We start from the raw sequence: 23,184 nt of genomic DNA on the forward strand, positions 1-23,184 counted from the left end.
TTCTTTATATGAATTTTGAAATACACTATTTTATGATTAAATCAATTTGATTGTTATATGCTTATTTTATTTATAAACTAACTTACTCTCTCTTGTGCTTATGTTTCTTTGTCTTTGTTGTTCTTTTTTTACAATAATAACCTTTACTAGGTATGAGTAGATGAAAAAATAGGTGTAGATTAACCTTAGAAGTAAGATGTTAATGCAGTACTATAGATACGAGATCATGGGAGCTAGGTTTAGATTCTATCTTTTGAAAATGATTATAATTATATAGTCAACTTTTAGTTTCTCAAAGTAGGTTGATGTAAAATCTATTATATGCTAATATAGTTATTTTGGATAAAGATAATAACATAGTTACGTGTCACTCTCTAAATACTTATGGATTATTAATTATGTGATATTTTATTTAATAGTATTGTATTATTAAATTGGATTTTTAATTAAAATCTTAGACAAATTATTATAAATATATGTTTATAGGAAGCCTATAAATTCAATATCATCTATCATTACAAAATATATTTAATGTATAAAATATATCAAGATTATAAGATATAAAAATAAAATTTAATTTTATGTTTTAAAAACGTCTTTTTGACCAATAAATTGAGAAAAATATGAATAGGTGATGATTAAATATGTTTTTTTAACTATTTTAAAAATTATGTTCCATTTATTTATAATATATTACAACATAAATATAAAATAAATATTTATATAAATAAACATTAATTAAATTTGTATAAATATTTATAAATGGTAAGATTATATAAGTCTAATATAAATTGTTGGAATTTGAAATTCTAACTTTAGATATATTTAAAAAAAAACCTTTCCATTCAAATCAATTTAAAATCAATAAAGCATTAATGAGAGTATAATTGTATTAAGAGGAGTTACTCCAAAAGGACATATTTTAATTAATAAATAATAAATATTCAACTACTCTTTATTAAATTTGATTAATGCATTAAATAGTTGCTCAACTTATCATAAATGTATATATTCTAATAAAGGTCACAAGTTTAATACAATTTGTCATTGAATAATATTCCTACTTAATATATAAGAATGAAACATTTTTCTAAAATTACAAGTTATTGAGAAAAGATGGTCTCAATCTCCAAAATTGGGTTGCTACTTTCTTTGGTTTTGACAGTACTTTTTCCTTTTGAATTGAAAGGAAGTGAGGGTGGAGCTGTAGCTTTGATAGTAAAAGATAGAATTTTTCCTCCTTTGAAAGTAGATGTTTTAATCTACAATTTTGTTTCAAAGAAGTTGACAATTCATTGCAAAGACAAGCATCATGATCTTGGGACTGTCATATTGAATTATGAGGAAATTTATAAATTTAGTTTTAGACCTAATTACTTGAGGAAGGTTACTTTGTACTTTTGTAGCTTTAAATGGGAAGAAGGAAGTCATTCTTTTAACATTTATTATGAAGATAGAGATGGATGTAGTAAATGTCTATGGAACATATTCGAGAGTGGACCTTGTATACATTATCCTAAGCATGATGTTTGTTTTCCGTGGAAAAATTAGAAAGTACCTCTCTAAGGTAGCTTATGAAATTCAAGATGGTTTCTTTGTTACTTTTTAATTTACTTCCCCCCAAACTATAGAAATTATATAGTAATATAATAAAATAATTGAGGAAATTTTATAACATAAATGTTTTGGTGAGATTCTATTATTTTGTTTTTCTTACTTTTTTTATATCGTTTTTTAGGCTTAATATATATTTTGGTCTCCTGAATTGTGACGTTTATTTAAAGTTATCCTACCCTTTAAAAAAAGTTTAAAAATATCCTAATTTGTGTAAAAACGGTTCAAGTTCGTCCCTTAAGTGAGAAAAGTGGTTCTGGCGAGATAAGAATGACTTCTTCCCAAGGGTATTCTTCGTGTTCCAATACATGGGGCAAAGGATCTTCGCATTCGTCACATGGTGGTGGTTAGAGGAGAGGTGGGATAATCTCTATTTGTTTCTATTGCATTAAACATTGTGATATTTTGGTTATGTTTAGGTCAATGTTGTTAGGTGGACAAAGTGGGTGTATGTTTTATGTTTTGTTGAAGTAATGTTTTGAATGATTATGAAAGTAGGTGGGCAATGTGAAGGTGAATGTATAACTTCAGGTGTTTTGGTTGATGTAAGATTAGTATACCATGAATTATGTACCAGTGTTTGTTGTAATTAGTTAAATTCAGTTGAGAATGTTCGATTCAGCCCCCCATTTTACAATGATAACCTTTACTAGTGTGAGTAGATGAAAAACTAGATGTGATTTTTACCTTAGAGGGAAAATATTGAGACAGTTGTATAAATATAATTATATAAATATAGATCATATAAGAACTTACTTTAACTTCTATCTTTTGGAAGTAGCTATAGTTATACAGTCAACTTTTAGTTCTTTAGAGTAAGTTGACGTAAAATTTGTTATATACTAGTATAATTATTTTATATAAAGGTGATAGTATAGTTAGGTATCACTCTCTAAATAATTATGGATTATTAACTATGTGAAATTTTATTTAATAATATTGTTCTATTAAATGAATTTTTTTATTAAAATATATGTTTATATGAAGCCTATAAATTTAATATGATCTATCATTCCAAAATGTATTTATTGTATAAAATATATCATGAATAAGACGGTAAGATATAAAAATAAAATTTAATTTTATGTTTTAAAGACATGTTTTTGACCAATAAATTTACAAAAATGTTCTATTATTAAGTACGGCTGGTACCATTTCGATGTGTTTCGATTCTTCCGAACAAGAGAGGTTTGATGCTTTTGAATTCATTGTATTAATTCCACTTCCTACCCTAGGCAACGAAATAAAATTCCCTTCTGGGGTATTCCGAAGGTGTAACCTAGGCAACGAAATAAAAAGGGGCCGATACTTCTGGGGTTTTCGTGTAGGATTGTGTTTTCAAGACTCAAAATGACAACGATGACTCCCTAAAGCCACTCTCCAACAATGGTGATGAGGTCTTAAGGTCACCTATAACTTCGTACAAGGTTGTTGGTTTGGAGTACAAGGTTAGTTTCGGTTTCTACATTGCACTTTGTTTTTTTATTGCATGTGATCGGTCCTGTGTTTCCTATTATTTATTTTTTATCTTTGAAAAAAAAAATTAGCAATTTGAGAATTTTTTCTTAAGAAACTTTCTTCACCAATGTAAGTTTTTTTTTGACATTTTTGTTTCATTTAAATTTTTAGGATATATAGTATCACAATTAGTTTTATGTGAATCTTAATATGTATATATACGTAGATAAAAAAATCATTTTAGATGTTTGATTAATTATTAGGTCTATTATGCTTTATAATTTTAGATTTGTTAGATTTTTTTATTATTATTAGGTGCAATTTTATGTTATATTAAGATTTATTATAATTTTAGTTAAACATGGAGCAAACTTTAAAATTTAGTACAAAATGATTAAACTTTTAATCGTTTGTATTAAATTTTGAATTGTCCGATTGGATAGTTTTAAATTATTTTTCACAATTCGCTATAAATGTATACATCGAAGCTTATGCATAAATTTGATAAAATTTCGGTTAAGACCATTTTATATTGTAATCTGGATGCATACTTGATTTTGGTTATTCGTGATTAGTTTCATTTCATGTACTTCCGTGATCAAAGTGAAATGATGCAAAAATTGTATCAAATTTATGATGTTAATATTTTTCATATACGTGTTAGTAAATTATGAAAAATATTTTTTTTTTCAATTGGTAAGGCCTTAACTTCTGAGAGTTCAAAATTTAAAATTGATGAAGTTTGTTACGAACATAGTGTGATTGAAGTTGGATGAATAAATGTCGCATTTGTGAAAAGTATAATAAAAGTGTTTATGAGTTTTGCAATATGCTCAAGAATACACAATATCTATGAATGAGACATATTCTTATCATTGTGTTTGTTGTCCTAATCAAATACATCAAGACTTGGACACAATGTGTGATCATCTATTTGGCTTTAGTATAGTGAAGAGTTATATAGTTTGGACTTGGTGTGGAAAAGTATTACACAAGCATACAAAGTCATGAGGAACCAATTATATGGACAAATAGATGAGTGCTCATTTAGAGAACATGGTATTAATAAAATATGTTTCCCATATACAACCAAAATTACATTCCTTAATTCATGATGAAGGTGATAAGATTAACAATGAGTATGTGATCTTCCAAATGTAGTTCACCTTAGATTCCTTTTTGGCTTTCTCTTCTAATGGGGATGAAAAGAAAAGGTTGGCAATAATTTGTTTTGTCTCTACAAAATGGGAACCATAACCCTTTTACGTAACTTCTGTAAGTTACGTTCAGAATTGTAATATTTCTAATTTGATCCCTCATTAAATTAAAAATATTGCTTATAGTATGTATATAATTAACCTTTCATGATGTATATGTCGTTAATAATAATTTTTATATTAATTGATGATATATCTTAAAGAAAGTATGCATTGGATAGTTTGGAGGAAATTGGATTGATGAATTCAAAATTTGTTAACACACTCATGAATCCTAATACTAAACTTCTACCAAATCAGGGGTAACCTATGTCAAATCTCTGAGTAGTGTAGAAGACTACACTAGTGCAGAATTGGCCTTTAACGTCACCCAATAGATGTCGGTCCACCAAAACCCCAACATAAATAATTGACCGATGGCATAAATGTAAATAATTGACTGATGGCATAAATGTAAATAATTGACCGGTGGCTAATTTCTTAATTCTCTATGTGAAGATCATTGGAATGCATTCATCCGTATATTAAAGTACATTAAATAAGCTCTTAGAAAATGGTTGTTGTATGGTTCCAATAACCATACAAGAGTTATTTGTTATTCAAATGCTGATTGAGTATGATCTCCTACTCATAGAAGGTCTACATCAAAATATTGTATTTCTGTTAATGGTAACTTGATCTTTTAGAAAAGCAAAAAACAAAGTATTATGACAAGATTTGATGCAGAAGTAGAATATAAAACTATGACCTCAACTACTTGTGAACTTGTTTGCTTTAAAGAATTGCGTAAAGAGTTACAATTTGGAGATGTCACTTATATGTAACAATCACCGCTCTTCATATTAATTCTAGTCATGTCTTTCATAAAAAGACCAAATATATTGAAATTAACTATCATTTCATTCGAAAGAAAACTGTATCTAAAAACATCATGGCAGAATTCATTAACTCAAGTGATTAGTTAACAAATATTTTTATTAAATCTTTATATAGACCGATAATTGATTATATTTATAACATTTGATATATACGATTTATATGCATCAACTTAAGGAAAAATGTTAGATATTAGATTATTAGATATCTTATCTTATATATTATCTTTATTTTCTTTATTATTTTGTCATTATTCTTTATTTGTATTTTAAGCTTAACTCATATTTTTTCTATTATAAATATTATGTATATTTTTTACACAAGAGAAATTAATCTCAAACTTATTTTTTACTATGTTCAACATTAGTAAAAGTAAGAGTACATAACTAGGAATGTGAAATTTTTGTATTACTACTAGAACTTAGAGTAAACTCACTTTATACCAGTATCTAACTATTGAAATTATACACTCTGCTTGTGTGTCTGATATTCTTTACCCAAGTTTGGTTTGGCATGACTTTAGGACGAATTTGAAGCCCAGCTTTTAGCTCTTACTTGAAAAATATAAAAATAAACCTTTTTATATTATTTTTACTAAATAAAAGGTAGAGAATATATTACTTAACAGCATAAGAGCTATAAAAATTGGTTATTTGCATTTCTGATTACCACAGATGCAGCATGCCCTCTCTTGAATATAGTTTTTCAGCAATATATGAATTTGATTGAGGGACAGGAAAAATTAAATCTTTTAAATTAATCCATGATTTGATGAAATATTTACATTGTCAATACATTCTAATTGAATTCAAAAACAAAAGACGAAAGCAAGTACCAAAATACAAAAAACAAGGAATCAAAGTAAATAAATAAATTAAAAATGAGTGTTCTAACAATGATACTCAAAATTTCTCAAAAAACTATGCTATCAGAATGAAAAGATTCAACAAATTTCAAAGTTGAGAAGGTAGCATATAGTTTTGTAACTAACTGTCTACAGTAAGTGATGAAGTGATGATCATTATCTGCTCCATTCATTGTTTGCACTGTATCTGGGGTTGGCACTGTTCATTTGACTATATACCTCTGCCTTTATGGTGCTTGCAAATGCATTCCAACCTAGAAGGTACGGCACGATATACTGCATAGAAAAGCAGCAAAAGTCCAATCAAAATATGAATCAGCTTGCATAAAGGAAATTTAGATTCGTTCAAGAAAAAAAAATGTTGTACACCACCTGTTCCCAAATGCTATATCACTTAATTCAATAAACATAACCAGGAACTTTTCATTCTAAATTATAATAGGATCCTGACAATGAATATTCAACTACTAGAGGAAAGAGGGAGAATGAGAAACCATACATTGAAAATTGACCTTAAAACTGCTAGCTGCGCCCTTGTAATAGGGAGATAGATGTTTTCCTCAATTTCCTCCATGTTGGCAGGTTTTTTATAAACACCTTAGGAAATTGACGTAACAGGGTCAGAACTGAAGTAAATATTTACAGAATTTAATATTTTTCCTTTATATTTCAGGTTGGCTTAAAAATGGATAAGCAAAATTATTCCTTAAAGTAAGTACGTCAAGACTAATTACTGTTAAAACATTCCATTACTAAGATTCAATTAGCAGTTTGCACAAAACAGTGAACTGAATCAATGTGCATTGCAGAGTATCCCAACAACTTCAAGATGGCAGGAAAGTAAAATAAAATTGACACTAACAGCAACAGAAGTTTATGAATAAAGAAAATTACTTAAGCTAAATGAGTGACTAGTAGCATCCAGAAGTGGCTCCACCTTCAAAACTTTTCTAACTTCAATTCCATTGCTGCATAATAATACAATTTCAAAATGCTTTAAAAGATGATATCACGGCAGTCATTACTTATGGCATAACACAAGAAGAAAAAGAAAAACTCAACAGGTGCTGAGGACACTCATGTAGTTATTTGTTAATACAGATGAATCCACAGAGGAAAAAACTACCTTTTTGCCTTAGCAGTCTTACGAGAAAATTCCCAAGACTCCATTGCACCAAGGCAAATTAGAGTCCCCATTTCACTTACCGAAAGTGAGAACACCTGCATTCAAGCAAAGTAAAACATTAGCTCATGTTCTATGTTCAACAGAATCATAAATTCCAATGAAATCACATCTGCTTTCCTTTATGGTTCAACAGAGGACTGTTACAAACCACACCTCAAAAGCAAGAAAAAAAAGAAAGAAATGAGGTAAACGCAGATGTTTGTATTATTTTGTTAATGAAAGCAGAACACAGAAGAATAACAAATCCCACTGCCTAGAGCTATGCTCCTCTAGAGCAACACAATTGATTCCTCCCCTTTTTACCAAAATCCCTCTCTTCCTTAACTGAATACAAATAGGATTTGTATTCACCTAAATATTCTTCTCTCTCAACTAACTGCTCTGCCCCTACGTCATGCCACCTTAGCCATCCAATTCTTCTTTCTCACATACACTTTTCCCCATCTTCTCTTACTACCTTCATAGGCTAGTGGTTAATGGAGTCAACTCATTCTCTGGGCCTCAAAGAAACCAGCCATGACATGCCCAAAATCATATCAATGTCCTCTTGACCAAACAAATAGGCATCTATTATGAAGTCCCAATTTATTTCGATTTTAATTTTATGACAAACTCCAAACGTTTTTGACTTGTGACCATGTTAGGGATTCTCAAACACAACAATCAAGAACTTGTAAAGAAGGAATAGTATGAATGGTATTCACAACAATGAATCAAGAATACACTGTATCTTAGGAGCTTAACCTCCTCCACCTGGTGCTAAGACCGGTCAACACATACAAACTACACAACTGGCTAACTGAAACAATAAAGGGTCCTAATATATATGCCTTTTCCCGCCCCTCACTTAACTGATTAACAGTTAAGTGTTCTGTTTCCCTTTTCTCCTTTCCTATACTCTCCATCGGTATTGGATCAGACGACATTCCTTCATCTGCTCCCGTATAACGAATTATACGATCATCGCACATACACAAACACAAACAAGTAGGGTGAGCTAACATGCAATAAATCATTTATAAAACATGCATAATTACTTCAATACAAATGTCATATAATAATTAAGTCAGACACCCTCATACCATCGTACCACAATTCCTATTGGACACTTGTCCCACAGTACCCAATAAACACCACAGTACCTAATAGACACTCATCCGGATAATACGTTGATGAACAATTCAACAGAAGGTTTCCCACTTGTGATGCCATTCTTAGTCCCCTCACTATGTCCAAAACCGGCACATAGACCAGGACATCCGACCCTCCATATCATTCACAAGGTTAGTCCCCTCACTATGTCCAAAACCGACACATAGACTAGGACATCTGACCCTCATATCATTCACAAGGTTAGTCCCTTCACTATGTCCAAAACCGGCACATAGACCAGGACCTCCAACTACAGGACCCTAAACATCAATATATACACAAATACCATAACATTACTGAATCTCTTCACGAGACTCATACCATACTCATATTCCTCAACTCACATTAATCATCAACATCAATCTAATAGCACTATTAGGCCGAACGTTATTAGATCGAATGCCTTTAGGTCGAATACTATTTAGATGAACGCTAAGATCGAGCACCTAGGTTGAACGCTAAAACACCGAACGTTATATTAGACCGAATACCATTAGGGTGAACACTAATTGGATGACCACTATTTGGCCGAACGCTATTGGGCCGAACGCTATTTGGCTTAACACTATTTGGCCGAGCACAATTTGGCCGAACACTATTTGCCGAAAGCTATTTGACGAACACAATTTGGCCGAACACTATTTACTGCACTATTAGGTCGAACGCTATTTCGGACGAACGCAAAGAGACCGAACGCTACCAACCGAACACTGTGAGGTCGAACACTATTTTAACGAACACTGAGATCAAACGATACTAGGCCGAACGCTCAAAACCGAACATTATATTAGATTGAAAACAATTGGCCGAACGATAAAACCGAACATCATAATGGATCGTATACTGTTTGGACGTACGCTAAAAGATCAAGCCTCATCAAGACCGAACGTTAACCATTACTAATACACCAAGACCGAACGCTATCAACCGAACACTATCAGGTCGAATACTGTTTGTACGAATGCTTATGTCAAATACTTTTGGATGAACGCTTACAGACCGAACACTCTCAGGTCGAATACTGTTTAGAGCGAACACTATTTGGAACGAACGCTTACAGACCGAACACTATCAGGTCGAATACTGTTTGAACGGACGTTAACAGACTGAACTCAGGTGGAATATTGTTTGTGCGAACGTTTACCTATATAAATTACCATTTGGGACGAACGTTTACATATTTAAATTACTATTTGGACGAACGTCACTTTCGAATTCTGCAGAATTTTGCAGAATCACAAGCACGTTTCCAGAGCCCCTTTTTCATTCCCTTTTTTCCCATATTTTCATCAAAGAACAGAATATCACAGATCTCAAACACAGTTTAATATTTCTACAATCTATAGAAACAGATCTAGCTCCCCTTACCTCTTGAAGACTTCCTTTGTAGACCTTGAATCAATCTTCACAAGACTTGCAGTACCTTGGCCTTCTTTCACTTTCGATACGTGCTGGACTCTCTTCTTCTTTTGATGACCAAAACTTCCTCCTTTGATTTCCTCCGTGCAGCATTTTTTTTTAGCCAAGTCTTGCTTCCCTACGTGTTATGCTCCCTGGGCGGTGAAAAATGAAAGCAAGGGGTCCTCTGTGCTTTTCCCTAAAGGCTAAGGAAAATGCATATCCTAAAGTTGCCCTTCCCCTTTCTACTTCAGCAGAATGAATGCACCATCATTTCAAAAGAAGACAAAAGTGACAATTGTGCTGCTCTCCATTTGCCAAATACAATAATCAACTTCTTCCTATGGGACGCTGGTGCTTCCAAGCAATAATTGTGCTTCTTAAAAATTCAATAATTGAATGACCCCATCTTCTAATATATATATATATATATATATATATATATATATATATATATATATATATATATATATATATATATATATATATATATATATATATATATATATATATATATATATATATATCGGATCTTACACCCCCACTCCGATCCGGCAGGTCGGACCACTTTGTTAGGGATTCGGGAAGGAATTCCTAACAAGCTCTCTCTATCTCAAACACAACAATCAAGAACGTGTAAAGAAAGAATAGTATGAATGGTATTCACAACAATGAATCAAGAATACACTGTATCTTAGGAGCTTAACCTCCTCCACCTGGTGCTAAGACCGGTCAACACATACAAACTACACAACTGGCTAACTGAAACAATAAAGGGTCCTAATATATAGGCCTTTTCCCGCCCCCTCACTTAACTCTGTTTCCCTTTTCTCCTTTCCTATACTCTCTAAGTCCTAACAGACCATCTCCCATCAAGGATGGTCTCCCATGGCCAACCCATTGCTTCAACCAATCTTTTAGAAATAAAGTTATGTGATGCTTCACTGTTGATCAAAATAAACAGATGCAACTTATGTACCTTTCCTTTAAATTTAAGAGTTCGAGGCAACTCTATTTCTTTAGCTCCAATATTTAGCAAACTCAAGGCACTACGCTCACCATCTGTGTCTCCCTCTTCTCTCTCATATGCATTTCTTGTCATCACATTCCATCTGGAATTTCATCACCCACCAATATGACCCTGAGCTATTTCACGGGGCATTGGTGCATAAAGTTGTAAAGTCCACCACATTTAAAACACAACCCTCTCTTTCGCCTATCCAACAAGTCCTGATAGGCTAAATGCCTTTTTCCCCTATCTATAGGCCCACTTCTATTATTTTCACCTGATTCTCCTATTGTGTTTGGACCAACCCCATTAACCCCTTCACTAGTCCCATGGTTTCTGGGAGCAATGCGACCTGAGATATTTGAACTAGTCTTGTAACTCGAATAGCTTCCCATACGTGTTTCTTCTTTCCCATGCCATCCTCTGTTCTTATTCACAAAGTCCATATCAATGGCTCTTGCTACGTTCATCATTCTTGCTCTCCTAAGTTGACTTACAACATGCAAACTTCTAATTCGGGCTGTAATTTCTTTATGCAAACTGTGAATATAGGTAGTTCAATCTTTTTCACTGTTTGTCTGAATTCATCTAGCTCCTCTCCTTCTAAGGACTCAAGCCAATCTAATACTGTTAGGGATGGAGAGTTTACGAGTGAAGGAATAAAACATTAAATGCCCAACTGCCTTAGCAGTTAGGAAGAGCGAGGTTATTGGTTGTATAAATAGCAAATAATCAATTGTAGTGGGGGGTCGATTGTTTGATTGTAGTCTAACAGGGTTTGTCATCCTGAGGAGGGAGGTTAGGCTCTCTAGAGGGAGGTTATGCTCCCAAACCCAGTCCTTGTAAAGAGATTCGTTTACGGTGAATAATAGCAAAACTCATTCTTTCATTTCTGTTTCTATCTTTTGAGTGTTTTCATTGTTAGAGTCCAAACCCAGGAACCTAACAAATACTAGTCGTCTCCTTCTTCTACTTCGTATCTTTTGTCTTTTTAGGCCCGATAGAGCTCTCTCCCTCCATGTGAGGGATTTTCTCCCAGCTACGAGTCATCAATTTCACTGACTTCGATTGGTTTATTGTAGCCTCCTTACTCATCTTGTTAGGTTCCAGATTTGGGAACCTAATCAAGAACTCCTTTTCACACAAGCAATAGAGAAAACAGAAGAGAAAAGAATAGTATCGTATCTTATTCACAAAGAATTGAATGTGCATCAATGATACAAGAGGCTTAACCCTCCTCCACAGGACTTAACCTGTTAACCAACTAACTGTCAAAAAACATCCCCTCTGCCAACTAACCAACTCCTATTTATACTAACACATAACACCTCCTCAGTTCCCTTAACTGACTAACTAACTCGCCCTCCTATTTCTCCTCTCATATACAATCCACCCCTGTTTATCCTTAGGTCTATCACATCATCTCTATCATTCACTGATTTTCAATTGCTTGGAATCGTATCTCCTCCATGACAACTCTCATTCATTCCAGTTCTCCCTCAACAATCTCAACCCGAGCCTCCATGACTATTGTATTTTCTGGTTCCCCTTATTTCACCTTATTTCCTTTCTTCTTTGGTGACATTCACCGAGAAAGAGATATTTGGTAGGTCGGACCAAATATTACAAACTCCACACATCAAAAGCAAGAAAAAAAAGAAAGAAATGAAGCAAACACAAATCTTTGTATTATTTTGTTAATGAAAGCATAATATAGAAGGATAACAAATCCCACTCGGCCAGAGCTATGCTCCTCTAGAGCAACACAAGCGGTTCCTCCCATTTTTACCAAAATCCCTCTCTCCCTTAACTAACAGCAAAACCGAATACAAATAGGATTTCCATTCACCCAAATATCCTTCTCTCTCATCTAAATGCTCTGCCCCTAAGTCATGCCACCTCAACCATTCGATTCTTCTTTCTCACATACACTTTTCCTCGTCTTGTCTTACTACCTTCATGGCCTAGTGGTTCATGGAGCCCACTCATTCTTTAGGCCTCATCAAGGGCCCATTGGCCTCATGGGAGCCTACAAGTGATCTTATTTAGAGAAGGCCAGAGAAAAATGGAGGTATAGTGCATTGCAACATTTGACATTAAATCAGAGCACACTCCTTGCATATGGCATTATGGGTAGTGTTAACAACTAAACCGTCTTATAGGAACAATGAAATCATTATCTTTATATTTTTTTCTCAAAGAAGGGATAAAAATCAAATCGGTTGAACTGGCAATGGCAAATATACAGAAGCATCAATGCAATGAATGATGATGAGTAGCAACTTGTTAGTGATAGGATGGCAAGAGAAAAGAGACCATAAATAAAATTTATTATGTACTTGATAATGTCTAATTCAAGTCTCATTCAAAAAACAAAAATTTAAACTTCCTTAATTTCCTTCATTTCAGTTTTACATAATGGCCTTGTCCTGAACTTCTTCAACTTCAAGTTTCAGACTTAAGTCCAACCACTGCACCCCTTTCTCCCAATACATTATTTTTTGTTTAACACCACTTCTAATTTCTTACATACAACAAATTAATTGTCAGCATTATCCATTTATTTAGCATAATTTTAAACTAATCAAAACTAAAGTTTCCCCAAAGTGAAACACAAAAAGATGGCATACCAATGTAGCCCCTAAGCAACCACTCAAACTGATGTCAACAACACATTTATACATTTGAAGAGCAAAAACATACGAATCTTGAACCACCTAGGCAAAACCCTTACAGTATAACAAATGAGATCATATTTTCCAAGAAATTCAAAGTTCCTAAGAGGAATACTCCCCACTGTCTTAATTTAAAATTTAAGTTATATTTTAAACAAGATCTAATGCAAAATTATTACTTGTCTAGGATCACCCTGGTCACATGTAATTGAGTGTTGTTAACACTCTTCTGTAAATTGAAAATCTTGAATTTATGTCACATGAATATTCTTGGGGATCCTGCACACATGGTGGTCCAGGACCATATACTAATTTTTCAGTCTAAAAGGTTGTATTTATCCAGAAAATGCATTAGTGGAGTTGGTGTAGCACACTCACAAGAATACATAACAAGTCCTTACATTTTAGAGAAACCAAAACATTAAGTAGCCAGAAATGTTCAAGCACCTCTCGGACACTCACTTATTTTACCAAGACACCAAACCTACCTTCATAAGGAAAGTTAACAAAAATGTAATAGACTAATATAATAATAGAAAGATATAACATCTCCACCACATACATGTGTCTTCTAAATTACTCACTAAAAAGATCAGATAATATTATCTGTTGGAATAAGCATTAGGAAGTAGTTGTATTGGGAAAATACCAGTACCGTACTTATCTTCGTACCTAAGTATGTATGATTGATCTTTCACCGTCCCTATACACATTGTATCATAATACTATCAATATAAATATGAGATCATACGAGGAGAGTTTTCAAGCTCTCTCAGTTCAATCTTAAATATAGTCTCTTTTATTTATCTCAACTTTATCTTACCATAGTTAAGGAACCTAAAAAGTGGACTAACCAAAAATTTCAGTAACTTAAGTATAATATTGTTTTTACAAAGACACGAAAACCATGCCAGTTACCTAACTATTAGACTCAATAGAAGAATCTTAAGTTACCTGCTTTTGGTTCCAATCATATATGGATTCTTCAGTACCAACCGAAGGAGCAAACTGGAGCAACATATAACCTTCCCTAGACACCCCAAACGCCCCAGACTGCAAAAACAAACACCAAAGCCTTCTGCCATAACTAAGCATTTCACTCACTCACGTTAAAAGACACAAAACACCAGAAACTCAGATATCAGAGCATACAGCTTTTGATTCAAATTCCGGAGGTTTAGGAGTCAAGGTGAGCACACCCTTCGCTGTATAAACAGAGTAATCTGCATACACCCTTTGCGACAATTCTGCAACTGAAAACACAAACACCCATTATTCCACTCCGAGTTTTCAAAGAAAAATGATCAATTTTGGAGTTAAGTTGAAGAGTAAACCCGAAGGATATTGAGGCAGTGGTGGGAAGGGTTCCACGATATTGGAGTGGTTGCATCTGACAAAGAGTGAAGTTGGAAAAATGAAAGAAAAGTTCCTGTTCAAAGGAACAATGAATATGCGAGGAACAAAAGAGTGGAAGGGTAGTGAGAGGTGCTTTAAGGGGAGGGAGTGAACAATGTGGAACATCTTCTTCTCATTAATCTACTTCCTAGTCTTCTTATCTACTTCCTAGTCTTCTTAGCTGAAACACACACAGATATATATTTAAATTAAACCCACATATTTATATTATATTATATTATATTTTATATAAATATGTATAATTATAGTAATTATAAATATCATATAATTATATAAAATTTTAATTTTATAAATTAGAATAATTATATAAATACTATACTATTATAATATTATTTATCATATAATAATATAATATTTGTGTATAAAATATTAATTTATTGATAAATTATATATAATAATCATCTTGAATAGAATTATATTTATAAAATATATTTTTAATAGCTTGAATAATGTTATTTTTTACATTAATTAAATAAAATATAATTAAGTTTTAAAGACAATATGTTGTTTATAAATAACTTTGCTACATTGAAAAGGGCTTATATATACTCAATTTAATTAAATTTGTAAAACTCTTTGGAACGAGGGGTTTCATGTCTCCTTCTTCTTGCAGCTACTGTGACAAAACCTCATTCCTCCGTGACGATGAGTCTGGTGCGTTGATATGTTCTTCTTGCGGTTGCATTCAGCAATTCGACCAATTTGAAGCCCAAATCGGCGGCATCGATGGTCCCCAGGGTACTTTCATCCATGTGGGCACCGCCGGTTCCGGCAGCGTATACTCTTATAGAGAGAGGAAACACTTTACCGCAAAAAGCACCATCGAGGAAGTAACCTACAGTCTAGGGTTATCTTCCAAGAACAGCGACGTTAGGAGCATGGTGTACACCATAACCGATGGTGAGTTTGGCCAGGGTGAGTGGTTCCGCGTGCTCATCGGCGCTTGCGCGTATGTTGTCATGCGGAGGGAGGACCGACCCTTGCCCATGGCGGAGATTGCCTCCACGGTGGGGTGCGACATCTATGAAATCGGTAAGATGATTCAGCGTGTTGTTGATTTTTTGGATCTGAGACCTGATTTTCCGGAGTTTGACATTGTGCATTCGTTGGAAAGAACAATTAAAAATTCGAGTGTTTTTTCCTCTGTTGAGAGCGGTGTGATTGAGAAGATGCGGAAACAGGGGGTGTTTTTGATTCAATGTGCGGTGAAGTGGTTTTTGAGCACCGGCCGCCGGCCCCTTCCGTTGGTGGTGGCGGTCTTGGTGTTTGTGGCGGAGTTGAATGGGGTCGTGGTGGTGATGGAGGAATTGGCTAAGGAAGTTCATGCTACGGTTTCAACTTGTAGGCTAAGATATAAGGAGTTGCTTGAGACGCTTGTGAAGGCTGCGCAGGTGTTGCCTTGGGGTAAGGATGTTACTGTTAAAAACATTGTTAAGAATGCGCCTTTGGTGATTCGGTATATGGAGAGGAAGGTTATGTTGAATCCTGGGGAGACTCAGGAGAAGAGGAAGGGTCTTGATCGAGCTGCGGTAGACTTGGAGGATGTGGTTGCTGAATGCTTGAGACATGACAATGAATTTGAATACGGCGTTGATGGTGTGACTTCGCGTAAGGATTTACAGTATTTTTCGTTGGAGAGTAAAAGGGATGCTGACAGAATGCAGATTTCCACTGAATGCTTGTCTGTGATGTATAAGAAGTTTTTAGATCAAAATCGTTGTGCTGAGCCATTGCGAGGGAGCGGGAATGCTCGGAAAAGGATTATTTTTCAATTTGATATTCTGGAGTGTAGGGAGTGGTGGGATGGAAAATCTGAATTGAGCAAGAAGCTTATGCTCAAAGAACTAATGGAGAAGGATGTTGGTGTGGATACAATGCCGCCATCGTTTGTCAATGGGCAATTGAAATGTAAAATGAGGAAGGAGAAAATCAATGCTGCTAAGTTGCGGATAAAACGAATTATGCATCCAGTAGATGCTAATCTAGGTGATGTTTCTGTCCCTTTAGATAGCTCTTGTCCTGAAAGAAGGAGGAAGAGAAAAGGAATGGTAGTGGACGATGTTGATTGGGAAGACCTCATTATTGAGACCCTTGTTCTTCATCAAGTAAAAGATGAAGAAATTGAGAAGGGGCATTACAATACCTTACTGGATCTACATGTGTTCAACTCTGGCATTGTATAAGCGGTTCAGATATAGAGGCATTCTGTGAGAAATTTCAGATAAATTTATCGTAATTGTCAGTTAACATTTTGTCCAAGACAACCATCTAGAGCAGATTTTTTGTTGCTGCAAGTTTTGTACGAACATCTTTTTTTGTATGAATGATGATGGCAATTTTGTTTGTTACCTTTTAACAATTCAGGGACCTTAATGTACATACATGATATCAGGATACAATGATGATTCTATATACAGGACAACCACAACACCTCACATATCACTTTCATTCATCTCATCCTGAGATGTCCAATTCATACTCAAATTCATCATTTAAATTTGCAGTCATATTATCACACTAATTTAACATATCACATGCATTCACATACTTTCACATAAATCACATCAGAGTATACATTCCAAACATTTTGCACACTTAATTCAACCCAGCACAGGAGCAAATGAACTTAGAGCCGAACACTATTTGTCGAACACTATTTGGGTGAACACTATTTGCCGAACGTTATTTGGACCAACCCTATTTGACCGGACACTATTTGCCGAACGCTAGTTGGACGAATACTAAGAAACCAAACACTGTTGGGACGAACGCTTATAAACCGAACACTATCACTTCTAATATTATTGTTCGAACACTGTTTAGACGAACGCTTATAGATGAAATACAATGAAACCGAATACTATGAGGTCGAACACTGTTTGGACGAACGCCTATAAACCGAACACTATCACTTCTAATACTATAAGGTTGGACACTGTTTGAACGAACGCTATAGATCAAGTACTATGAAACCGAATACTATAAGGTTGGACACTGTTTTGACGAACGCTGTAGATCAAATACTATGAAACCGAATACTATAACGTTGGACACTGTTTAGACGAACGCTATAGATCAAATACTATGTTTGGTCGAGCACTATTTGGCCGAAAACTATTTGGTAGAGCACAATTTTAGACGAACGCGCGTTCTGCAGAATTATGCAGAATCGCACCCAGACTTCCAGAACACCATTTTTACCCCCTTTTTCCCCAGATTTTCATCAAACAACAGTATAGTTCTACAATCAAAAGAAATAGATCTAGCCCCCCTTACCTCTTGAAGACTTCCTTTGCAAACCTTGAATCAATCTCTGCACTGTGTTTCTCCTCTTCTGTTCCAGCCTTCTGTTACAGTGTCCAGCTTTCCCTTTCCTCTTCTTCTTTCCTTGGACACTGTTTGAACGAACGCTATAGATCAAACACTATGAAACCGAATATTATAAGGTTGGACACTGTTTGAACGAACGCTATAGATCAAATACAATGAAACCGAATACTGTAAGGTTGGACACTGTTTTGACGAACGCTTACAGACCGAACATTATCATGTCGAATATTGTTTAGACCAAACACTATTTGGACGAACGCTTACAGACTGAACACTATCAGGTCGAATACTGTATTGACCGAACACTATTTGCTGAACACTAGGCCGAACACTATTTGGTATAGACGAGGACCTCCCTCTACTCTCACCACTTACACTGTTCTTCTCTATGTGAGCATGAACAATGCTTTGAGTGTAGGGATAGACATACCAGTTCAAAGTTCACTACAGTTATGCAGGACAACCACAACACCTCATATCACTTTCATCCATCTCACCCTGAGATGTCCAATTCATCATTTAAATTTGCAGTCATATTATCACAGTAATTTAACATATCACATGCATTCACATACTCTCACATAAATCACATCACAGTATACATTCCAAACATTTTGCACACTAACACTATTTGAACGAACACTATTTACTGCACTATTAGGTCGAACACTGTTTTGAAACGAACTCTAAGAGACCGAACGTTATCAAACCGAACACTGTTTGGACGAACACTTATAAACCGAACACTATCACGTCTAATACTATTAAGTCGAACACTGTTTGGACGAACGCTTATAGACTGAACACTCTCGGATCGAACACTGTGATAACCAGGAAAAAATTATCTTGGAATGATGTTTCCCTTTTAAAAACTAAGTACTTGTTCAATTCCCAAATGCTAATAATTCATAATGTGTGTCCCCTTACATCCTCCTATTTATTTATCTAAATAACCCTCTATTACTAGCTAATTGGCTAACTACTATAGCCATTCCTAACTAATTTTACTTTCCTTCCTGTCCTAATTCCTAACTAATTCTACTTTCCTTCCTGTCCTAATTCCAAATACAATCCTATGTTTTTGTAACATCCCGATTATATAATAACCAATATTATATAATAAAGACGTCAACATTCAAATATAGAGAACAGTCGGAATTTTGACGTGTAATTTAAGTGCGAAATTACAGTCATCCAAAATAAAAGGAGTAAAAATTTAAACTTAAACAGTTGAAAGGATTGATCACTACAAGTGTTCAATCAGGAAATAATTAAGAAAACTACTCCGCAACATCAGTAACCTCCAGCTCTTGCTCCAAGGGAATCTCCTCGACAATATCTGCTTCCATCCAAGTGGATGATCATCGCCAAATAAACATACCCAAACAGCACATAACAAAAACAATGCAAGGGTGAGCTAGATATAAAAAGCATGTTATACATATATCACAGTTAATTCATGTCATCCTACATAGATACATATAAAGGAATAATTAAAACATGCTCGTTAAACCATAACCCACACATCTTTACGCTCGCATAGTCTGCTGGCACTCCCCAACACTATACAAGGTAAATCCACACACACGACTCATCTTTACACACATACTGAACAACCACAACGCCACATAACCACTTATAGTCATCTCTCCGTGAGATGCCTACTTCATACTCACATACCTCATTTACATTTACAATTGTATCATATTTCATACATTCTCATTCCACATACATCACATCACATTTATACATTTCAAATATTTGCACACTTAATCCAACCCAAGAGCAAAGGAACTTAGAATCAAACATATTTGTAGAATACTATTTAAATAAGTAATATTCACCGATCACTGTGGAACGAACGCATGCCTTTGTTTCAGCATTGTAACTTAATATTTTGTTTTGTTTTAGTGGTCCAGCAGCAACTGTGATATCTCACATTTCCGCCCTTCACACTAAGGGGAGTACGTTTTCAAGACATTACAAGTCACATAAATATGGGTGTAGTTTGTAGATTTCAGCTACTACTGGTGATCCCGTCACCCATCCATCATTGATGAGGATTTAGTGTAGTCCCTGCAGTTTTGTAGCTCTTAGCTTTTAGCTACTACTGTTGATCCCGTCACTCATCCATCATTGATTGGGAATCCGTCCTTGTAGTTTGTCATTGTCCACCACTGCTCTCCTTCGTCCACTTTTGAAGTTGAAGTTTCACAAGCTGCTGTTAGTCTATCTATGTTTGCCTCACACTCTTGAAGACAAATCATCTAGTTCAACACTGAGTTCATCTATTCCAAGCTTAGTTCATACAATTTGTATGCTCCAGCTTGAGGGGGAGTGTTAGAATTATTGGTTATTGTGTTTAAGTTGTGTTTAAGTTTATGTGAGCTGTGAGTGTGTATATGCTGTATATGAGTGTGTGTGAGGTGTGCTCCATTCACTTAATCCTATAAATATAGGATTAAGGAGAAGGGTGTATTAACCAAGTGATTCAATAGAATTCCATTTTCACAGTAGGGTTTGGGAAGATTTGTTTTTAAGCTGGTCTGTTTATCAGTGGCTGTGACCGTAAATGCCTGTGGTTCCCACGAATTTGGAATGATTGTCCGAAACTGTAGCTACATATATCTATATAAGGTACTTGTATTTTAGTTTTAAATTCTATATTTGTATGTGCCATTTTCTTGACTAATGCAATGAACTTTGCACACTCAACTGGAGAGACTGTAGTTTATAATTACTTATTTTGCTGTCTTTGTAATTCTGTTTTACTCTTTTGGGTCATAAAATTGAATCTAACTTAGCCTACCATTCAACTTAATGATGTGAAATGGCAAAACTCTGGTACTTTAGCAGCATTCAATTGCTAATGGAAAAGTGTGAACATGAGAAAAAGAAAGACATGAATGCAAGACATGATGGTGTATCAAACAGTCTTACAAGATATTTGTTGAGATTCAAGGGTTTGGGAATGCATGTGAAATAAAGCTTAGTGTTAGGAGCATTTGCTTTTGGGGTTTGTGCAATATATTCTACCTTCGACTACCTGTGACTTCAATTAACTAACTAAATACTTGTACTATATGTTATTCCTCATAGAAATAGCATAAACTATACTATTTGGTTGTTGTTTGTTGAGCATGTAAATGAGTCACATTCACAACACTTTATCCATAAATCACATTGTAGGAGAAGATATTATGTGTGTTGTGAAATTATAGCTTTAGCACTTCTATTACACACGACCTAAGTATGTTCAATGAATCTGAAGGATTGCATGTGACTAGCTAAATTCTAATGAATTTATTACATCTATTGAGGTTACTGTTTTAATTGATTTTGACAAGAAATTATGTTATCTAGGAAAAAGAAGGATTCACATGGAGGCAAATGGTATTCTCTCTTCTCGACCTCCTTTATGCTCCATTAAAATTTTGTTTTACTTGTTGAACTGGTTGTCCTTGCTGCATCCATTGTGAGCAAATATGGAAAAGGTGAGTTCTGTGTGGCCCTCAACCTAAGTCCTTGATCTTTTTCTTTGAAAGAATAGTTGACTTCTTTTTTAGTAATCTGAACTTGAAACACAGGCTATATGGATTTAGGAACTAGAAGGTATAAATTCCTATAGGGCTAATTGCTTTCCAGAAGTATATATATTAGTTTGATATGTGGGAATCTACTGTCAATACATCTTTTGATTTAGTTTGTGGTTCCTGATATTGAGATAACCAAGTAACTGATATATGTTGTATACTCCTATTTTAAATTTATGATACATGATCTGTCATTTTTAGTCTGTTTTCTTTTATATGGAGTTAAGAAATCCTTTCCTACTTAATAACTCAATCTGTTAGTTGTGTATGTATCTCAAATATTGTATCTTATCAATTGGCCCGTTACTAACTATTGTCAAATTCAATATTAGTTTTTAGTTTGTGTGAGACCCCTAACTATTATAATATATTTTTCTCTTCTCTGCATAACTCAATAAACGTTTCTAGTTGTATGATAGTTAACAGGTGTTTTAGTGTTAAGTGTATGAGTTTAGTAATTTTAGTCGGTCTATGAGAATATCATAATATGCACCGGTATTTTTTTAATAGGGTTAAATATGTTTTTAGTCCCTAAACTATTGGCCGTTTCTGGTTTTCGTCCCTCTTTCAAAGTAAGGTACGATTTGGTCCTCAATCTTTAAAAAACGTTCGTTTTAATCCTCAAAATTTTGTTTTTAGTCCTCGTTTTAGTCCTCAAAACGTTCGTTTTTTCGACTAAAACGAACGTTTTTTAAAGATTGAGGACCAAATCATACCTTACTTTGAAAGAGGGACGCAAACCAGAAACGGCCAATAGTTTAGGGACTAAAAACATATTTAACCTTTTTTAATAATTTGTTAAGACAGAATATGTATCTACTACAGTATAAAATTTATACTGTCTATGATTTTAATACAGTACATATAATCCTTACTTTTGGATAAGGAAAAACTGTAGCTTCTGTCATTTCTTCATTTTTTTTCACGGGTTTTGTCCTCTTTTGCCACACAATTGCATTATTTCCTTCTTTTCCCCACACGCACAGGTATTGTTTTCCATCCTTGGACGTTTTTGCTTCCTATCAGATTTCCCTTTGTGTTAGCCAATGGGAGCAAATCATGCACAGGATCTTATATGTAAAGACGGAGACAATGAACGTAGATTAAAGGAAGTAAGTTTCTTTGTCTTCGGAAAACGTCCAACTCTTAGGCTGCTGGCTGCAAAAATAAAACATTGGGTTCCTTCTTAACTAGGGAGAACGAAAATTAATGAAAAAATAAATAAAAAAGATGAGAACGTAAGATTGAGATAGGAGACGTGATTGTGCTTCAGAAGTTTTCTGTTAGTATCCGAGTGTGGAACGTAACCAGTAACACTTCCTCCTCACTCTCACAGAACAATAGATTATTACTGAATAAATCTCGTTTATTGATAGCAATACTGAATCAAAGAAA

At 34.3% G+C, this 23,184-nt stretch overlaps 2 protein-coding genes across 2 annotated transcripts; one reads left to right on the top strand and one right to left on the bottom strand.

The window, feature by feature from the left end:
• Positions 1-6,012: 6,012 nt before the first annotated feature.
• On the bottom strand, positions 6,013-15,027 carry LOC108344612 (single-stranded DNA-binding protein WHY1, chloroplastic). The gene is made up of 7 exons (XM_052867603.1): positions 14,785-15,027; positions 14,603-14,703; positions 14,405-14,503; positions 7,157-7,251; positions 6,925-6,998; positions 6,530-6,627; positions 6,013-6,306 (listed from the first exon to the last, which is right to left on the bottom strand). The coding sequence occupies exons 1-7, from the start codon at positions 14,969-14,971 to the stop codon at positions 6,187-6,189; spliced, it is 774 nt and encodes a 257-aa protein (XP_052723563.1). The 5' UTR covers positions 14,972-15,027; the 3' UTR covers positions 6,013-6,186.
• Positions 15,028-15,459: 432 nt separating this feature from the next.
• On the top strand, positions 15,460-17,049 carry LOC108344613 (plant-specific TFIIB-related protein PTF2). The gene has a single exon (XM_017583043.2). The coding sequence runs from the start codon at positions 15,460-15,462 to the stop codon at positions 17,047-17,049; it is 1,590 nt and encodes a 529-aa protein (XP_017438532.1).
• Positions 17,050-23,184: the final 6,135 nt, after the last annotated feature.

This window comes from Vigna angularis, chromosome 8, assembly GCF_016808095.1.
Source record: "Vigna angularis cultivar LongXiaoDou No.4 chromosome 8, ASM1680809v1, whole genome shotgun sequence".
Taxonomy (NCBI): Eukaryota; Viridiplantae; Streptophyta; class Magnoliopsida; order Fabales; family Fabaceae; genus Vigna; species Vigna angularis.

Excerpts from the sequence above, each read along its gene's own strand:
- LOC108344613 (XM_017583043.2), top strand. The coding sequence starts at position 15,460 with ATGTCTCCTTCTTCTTGCAGCTACTGTGACAAAACCTCATTCCTCCGT.
- LOC108344612 (XM_052867603.1), bottom strand. The coding sequence starts at position 14,971 with ATGTTCCACATTGTTCACTCCCTCCCCTTAAAGCACCTCTCACTACCC. Across the intron at positions 14,504-14,602 it reads CGGAATTTGAATCAAAAGCT|TCTGGGGCGTTTGGGGTGTC; the intron begins GTATGCTCTGAT and ends TTGTTTTTGCAG. Across the intron at positions 6,307-6,529 it reads TTTTAAGGTCAATTTTCAAT|TATATCGTGCCGTACCTTCT; the intron begins GTATGGTTTCTC and ends TTTTCTATGCAG.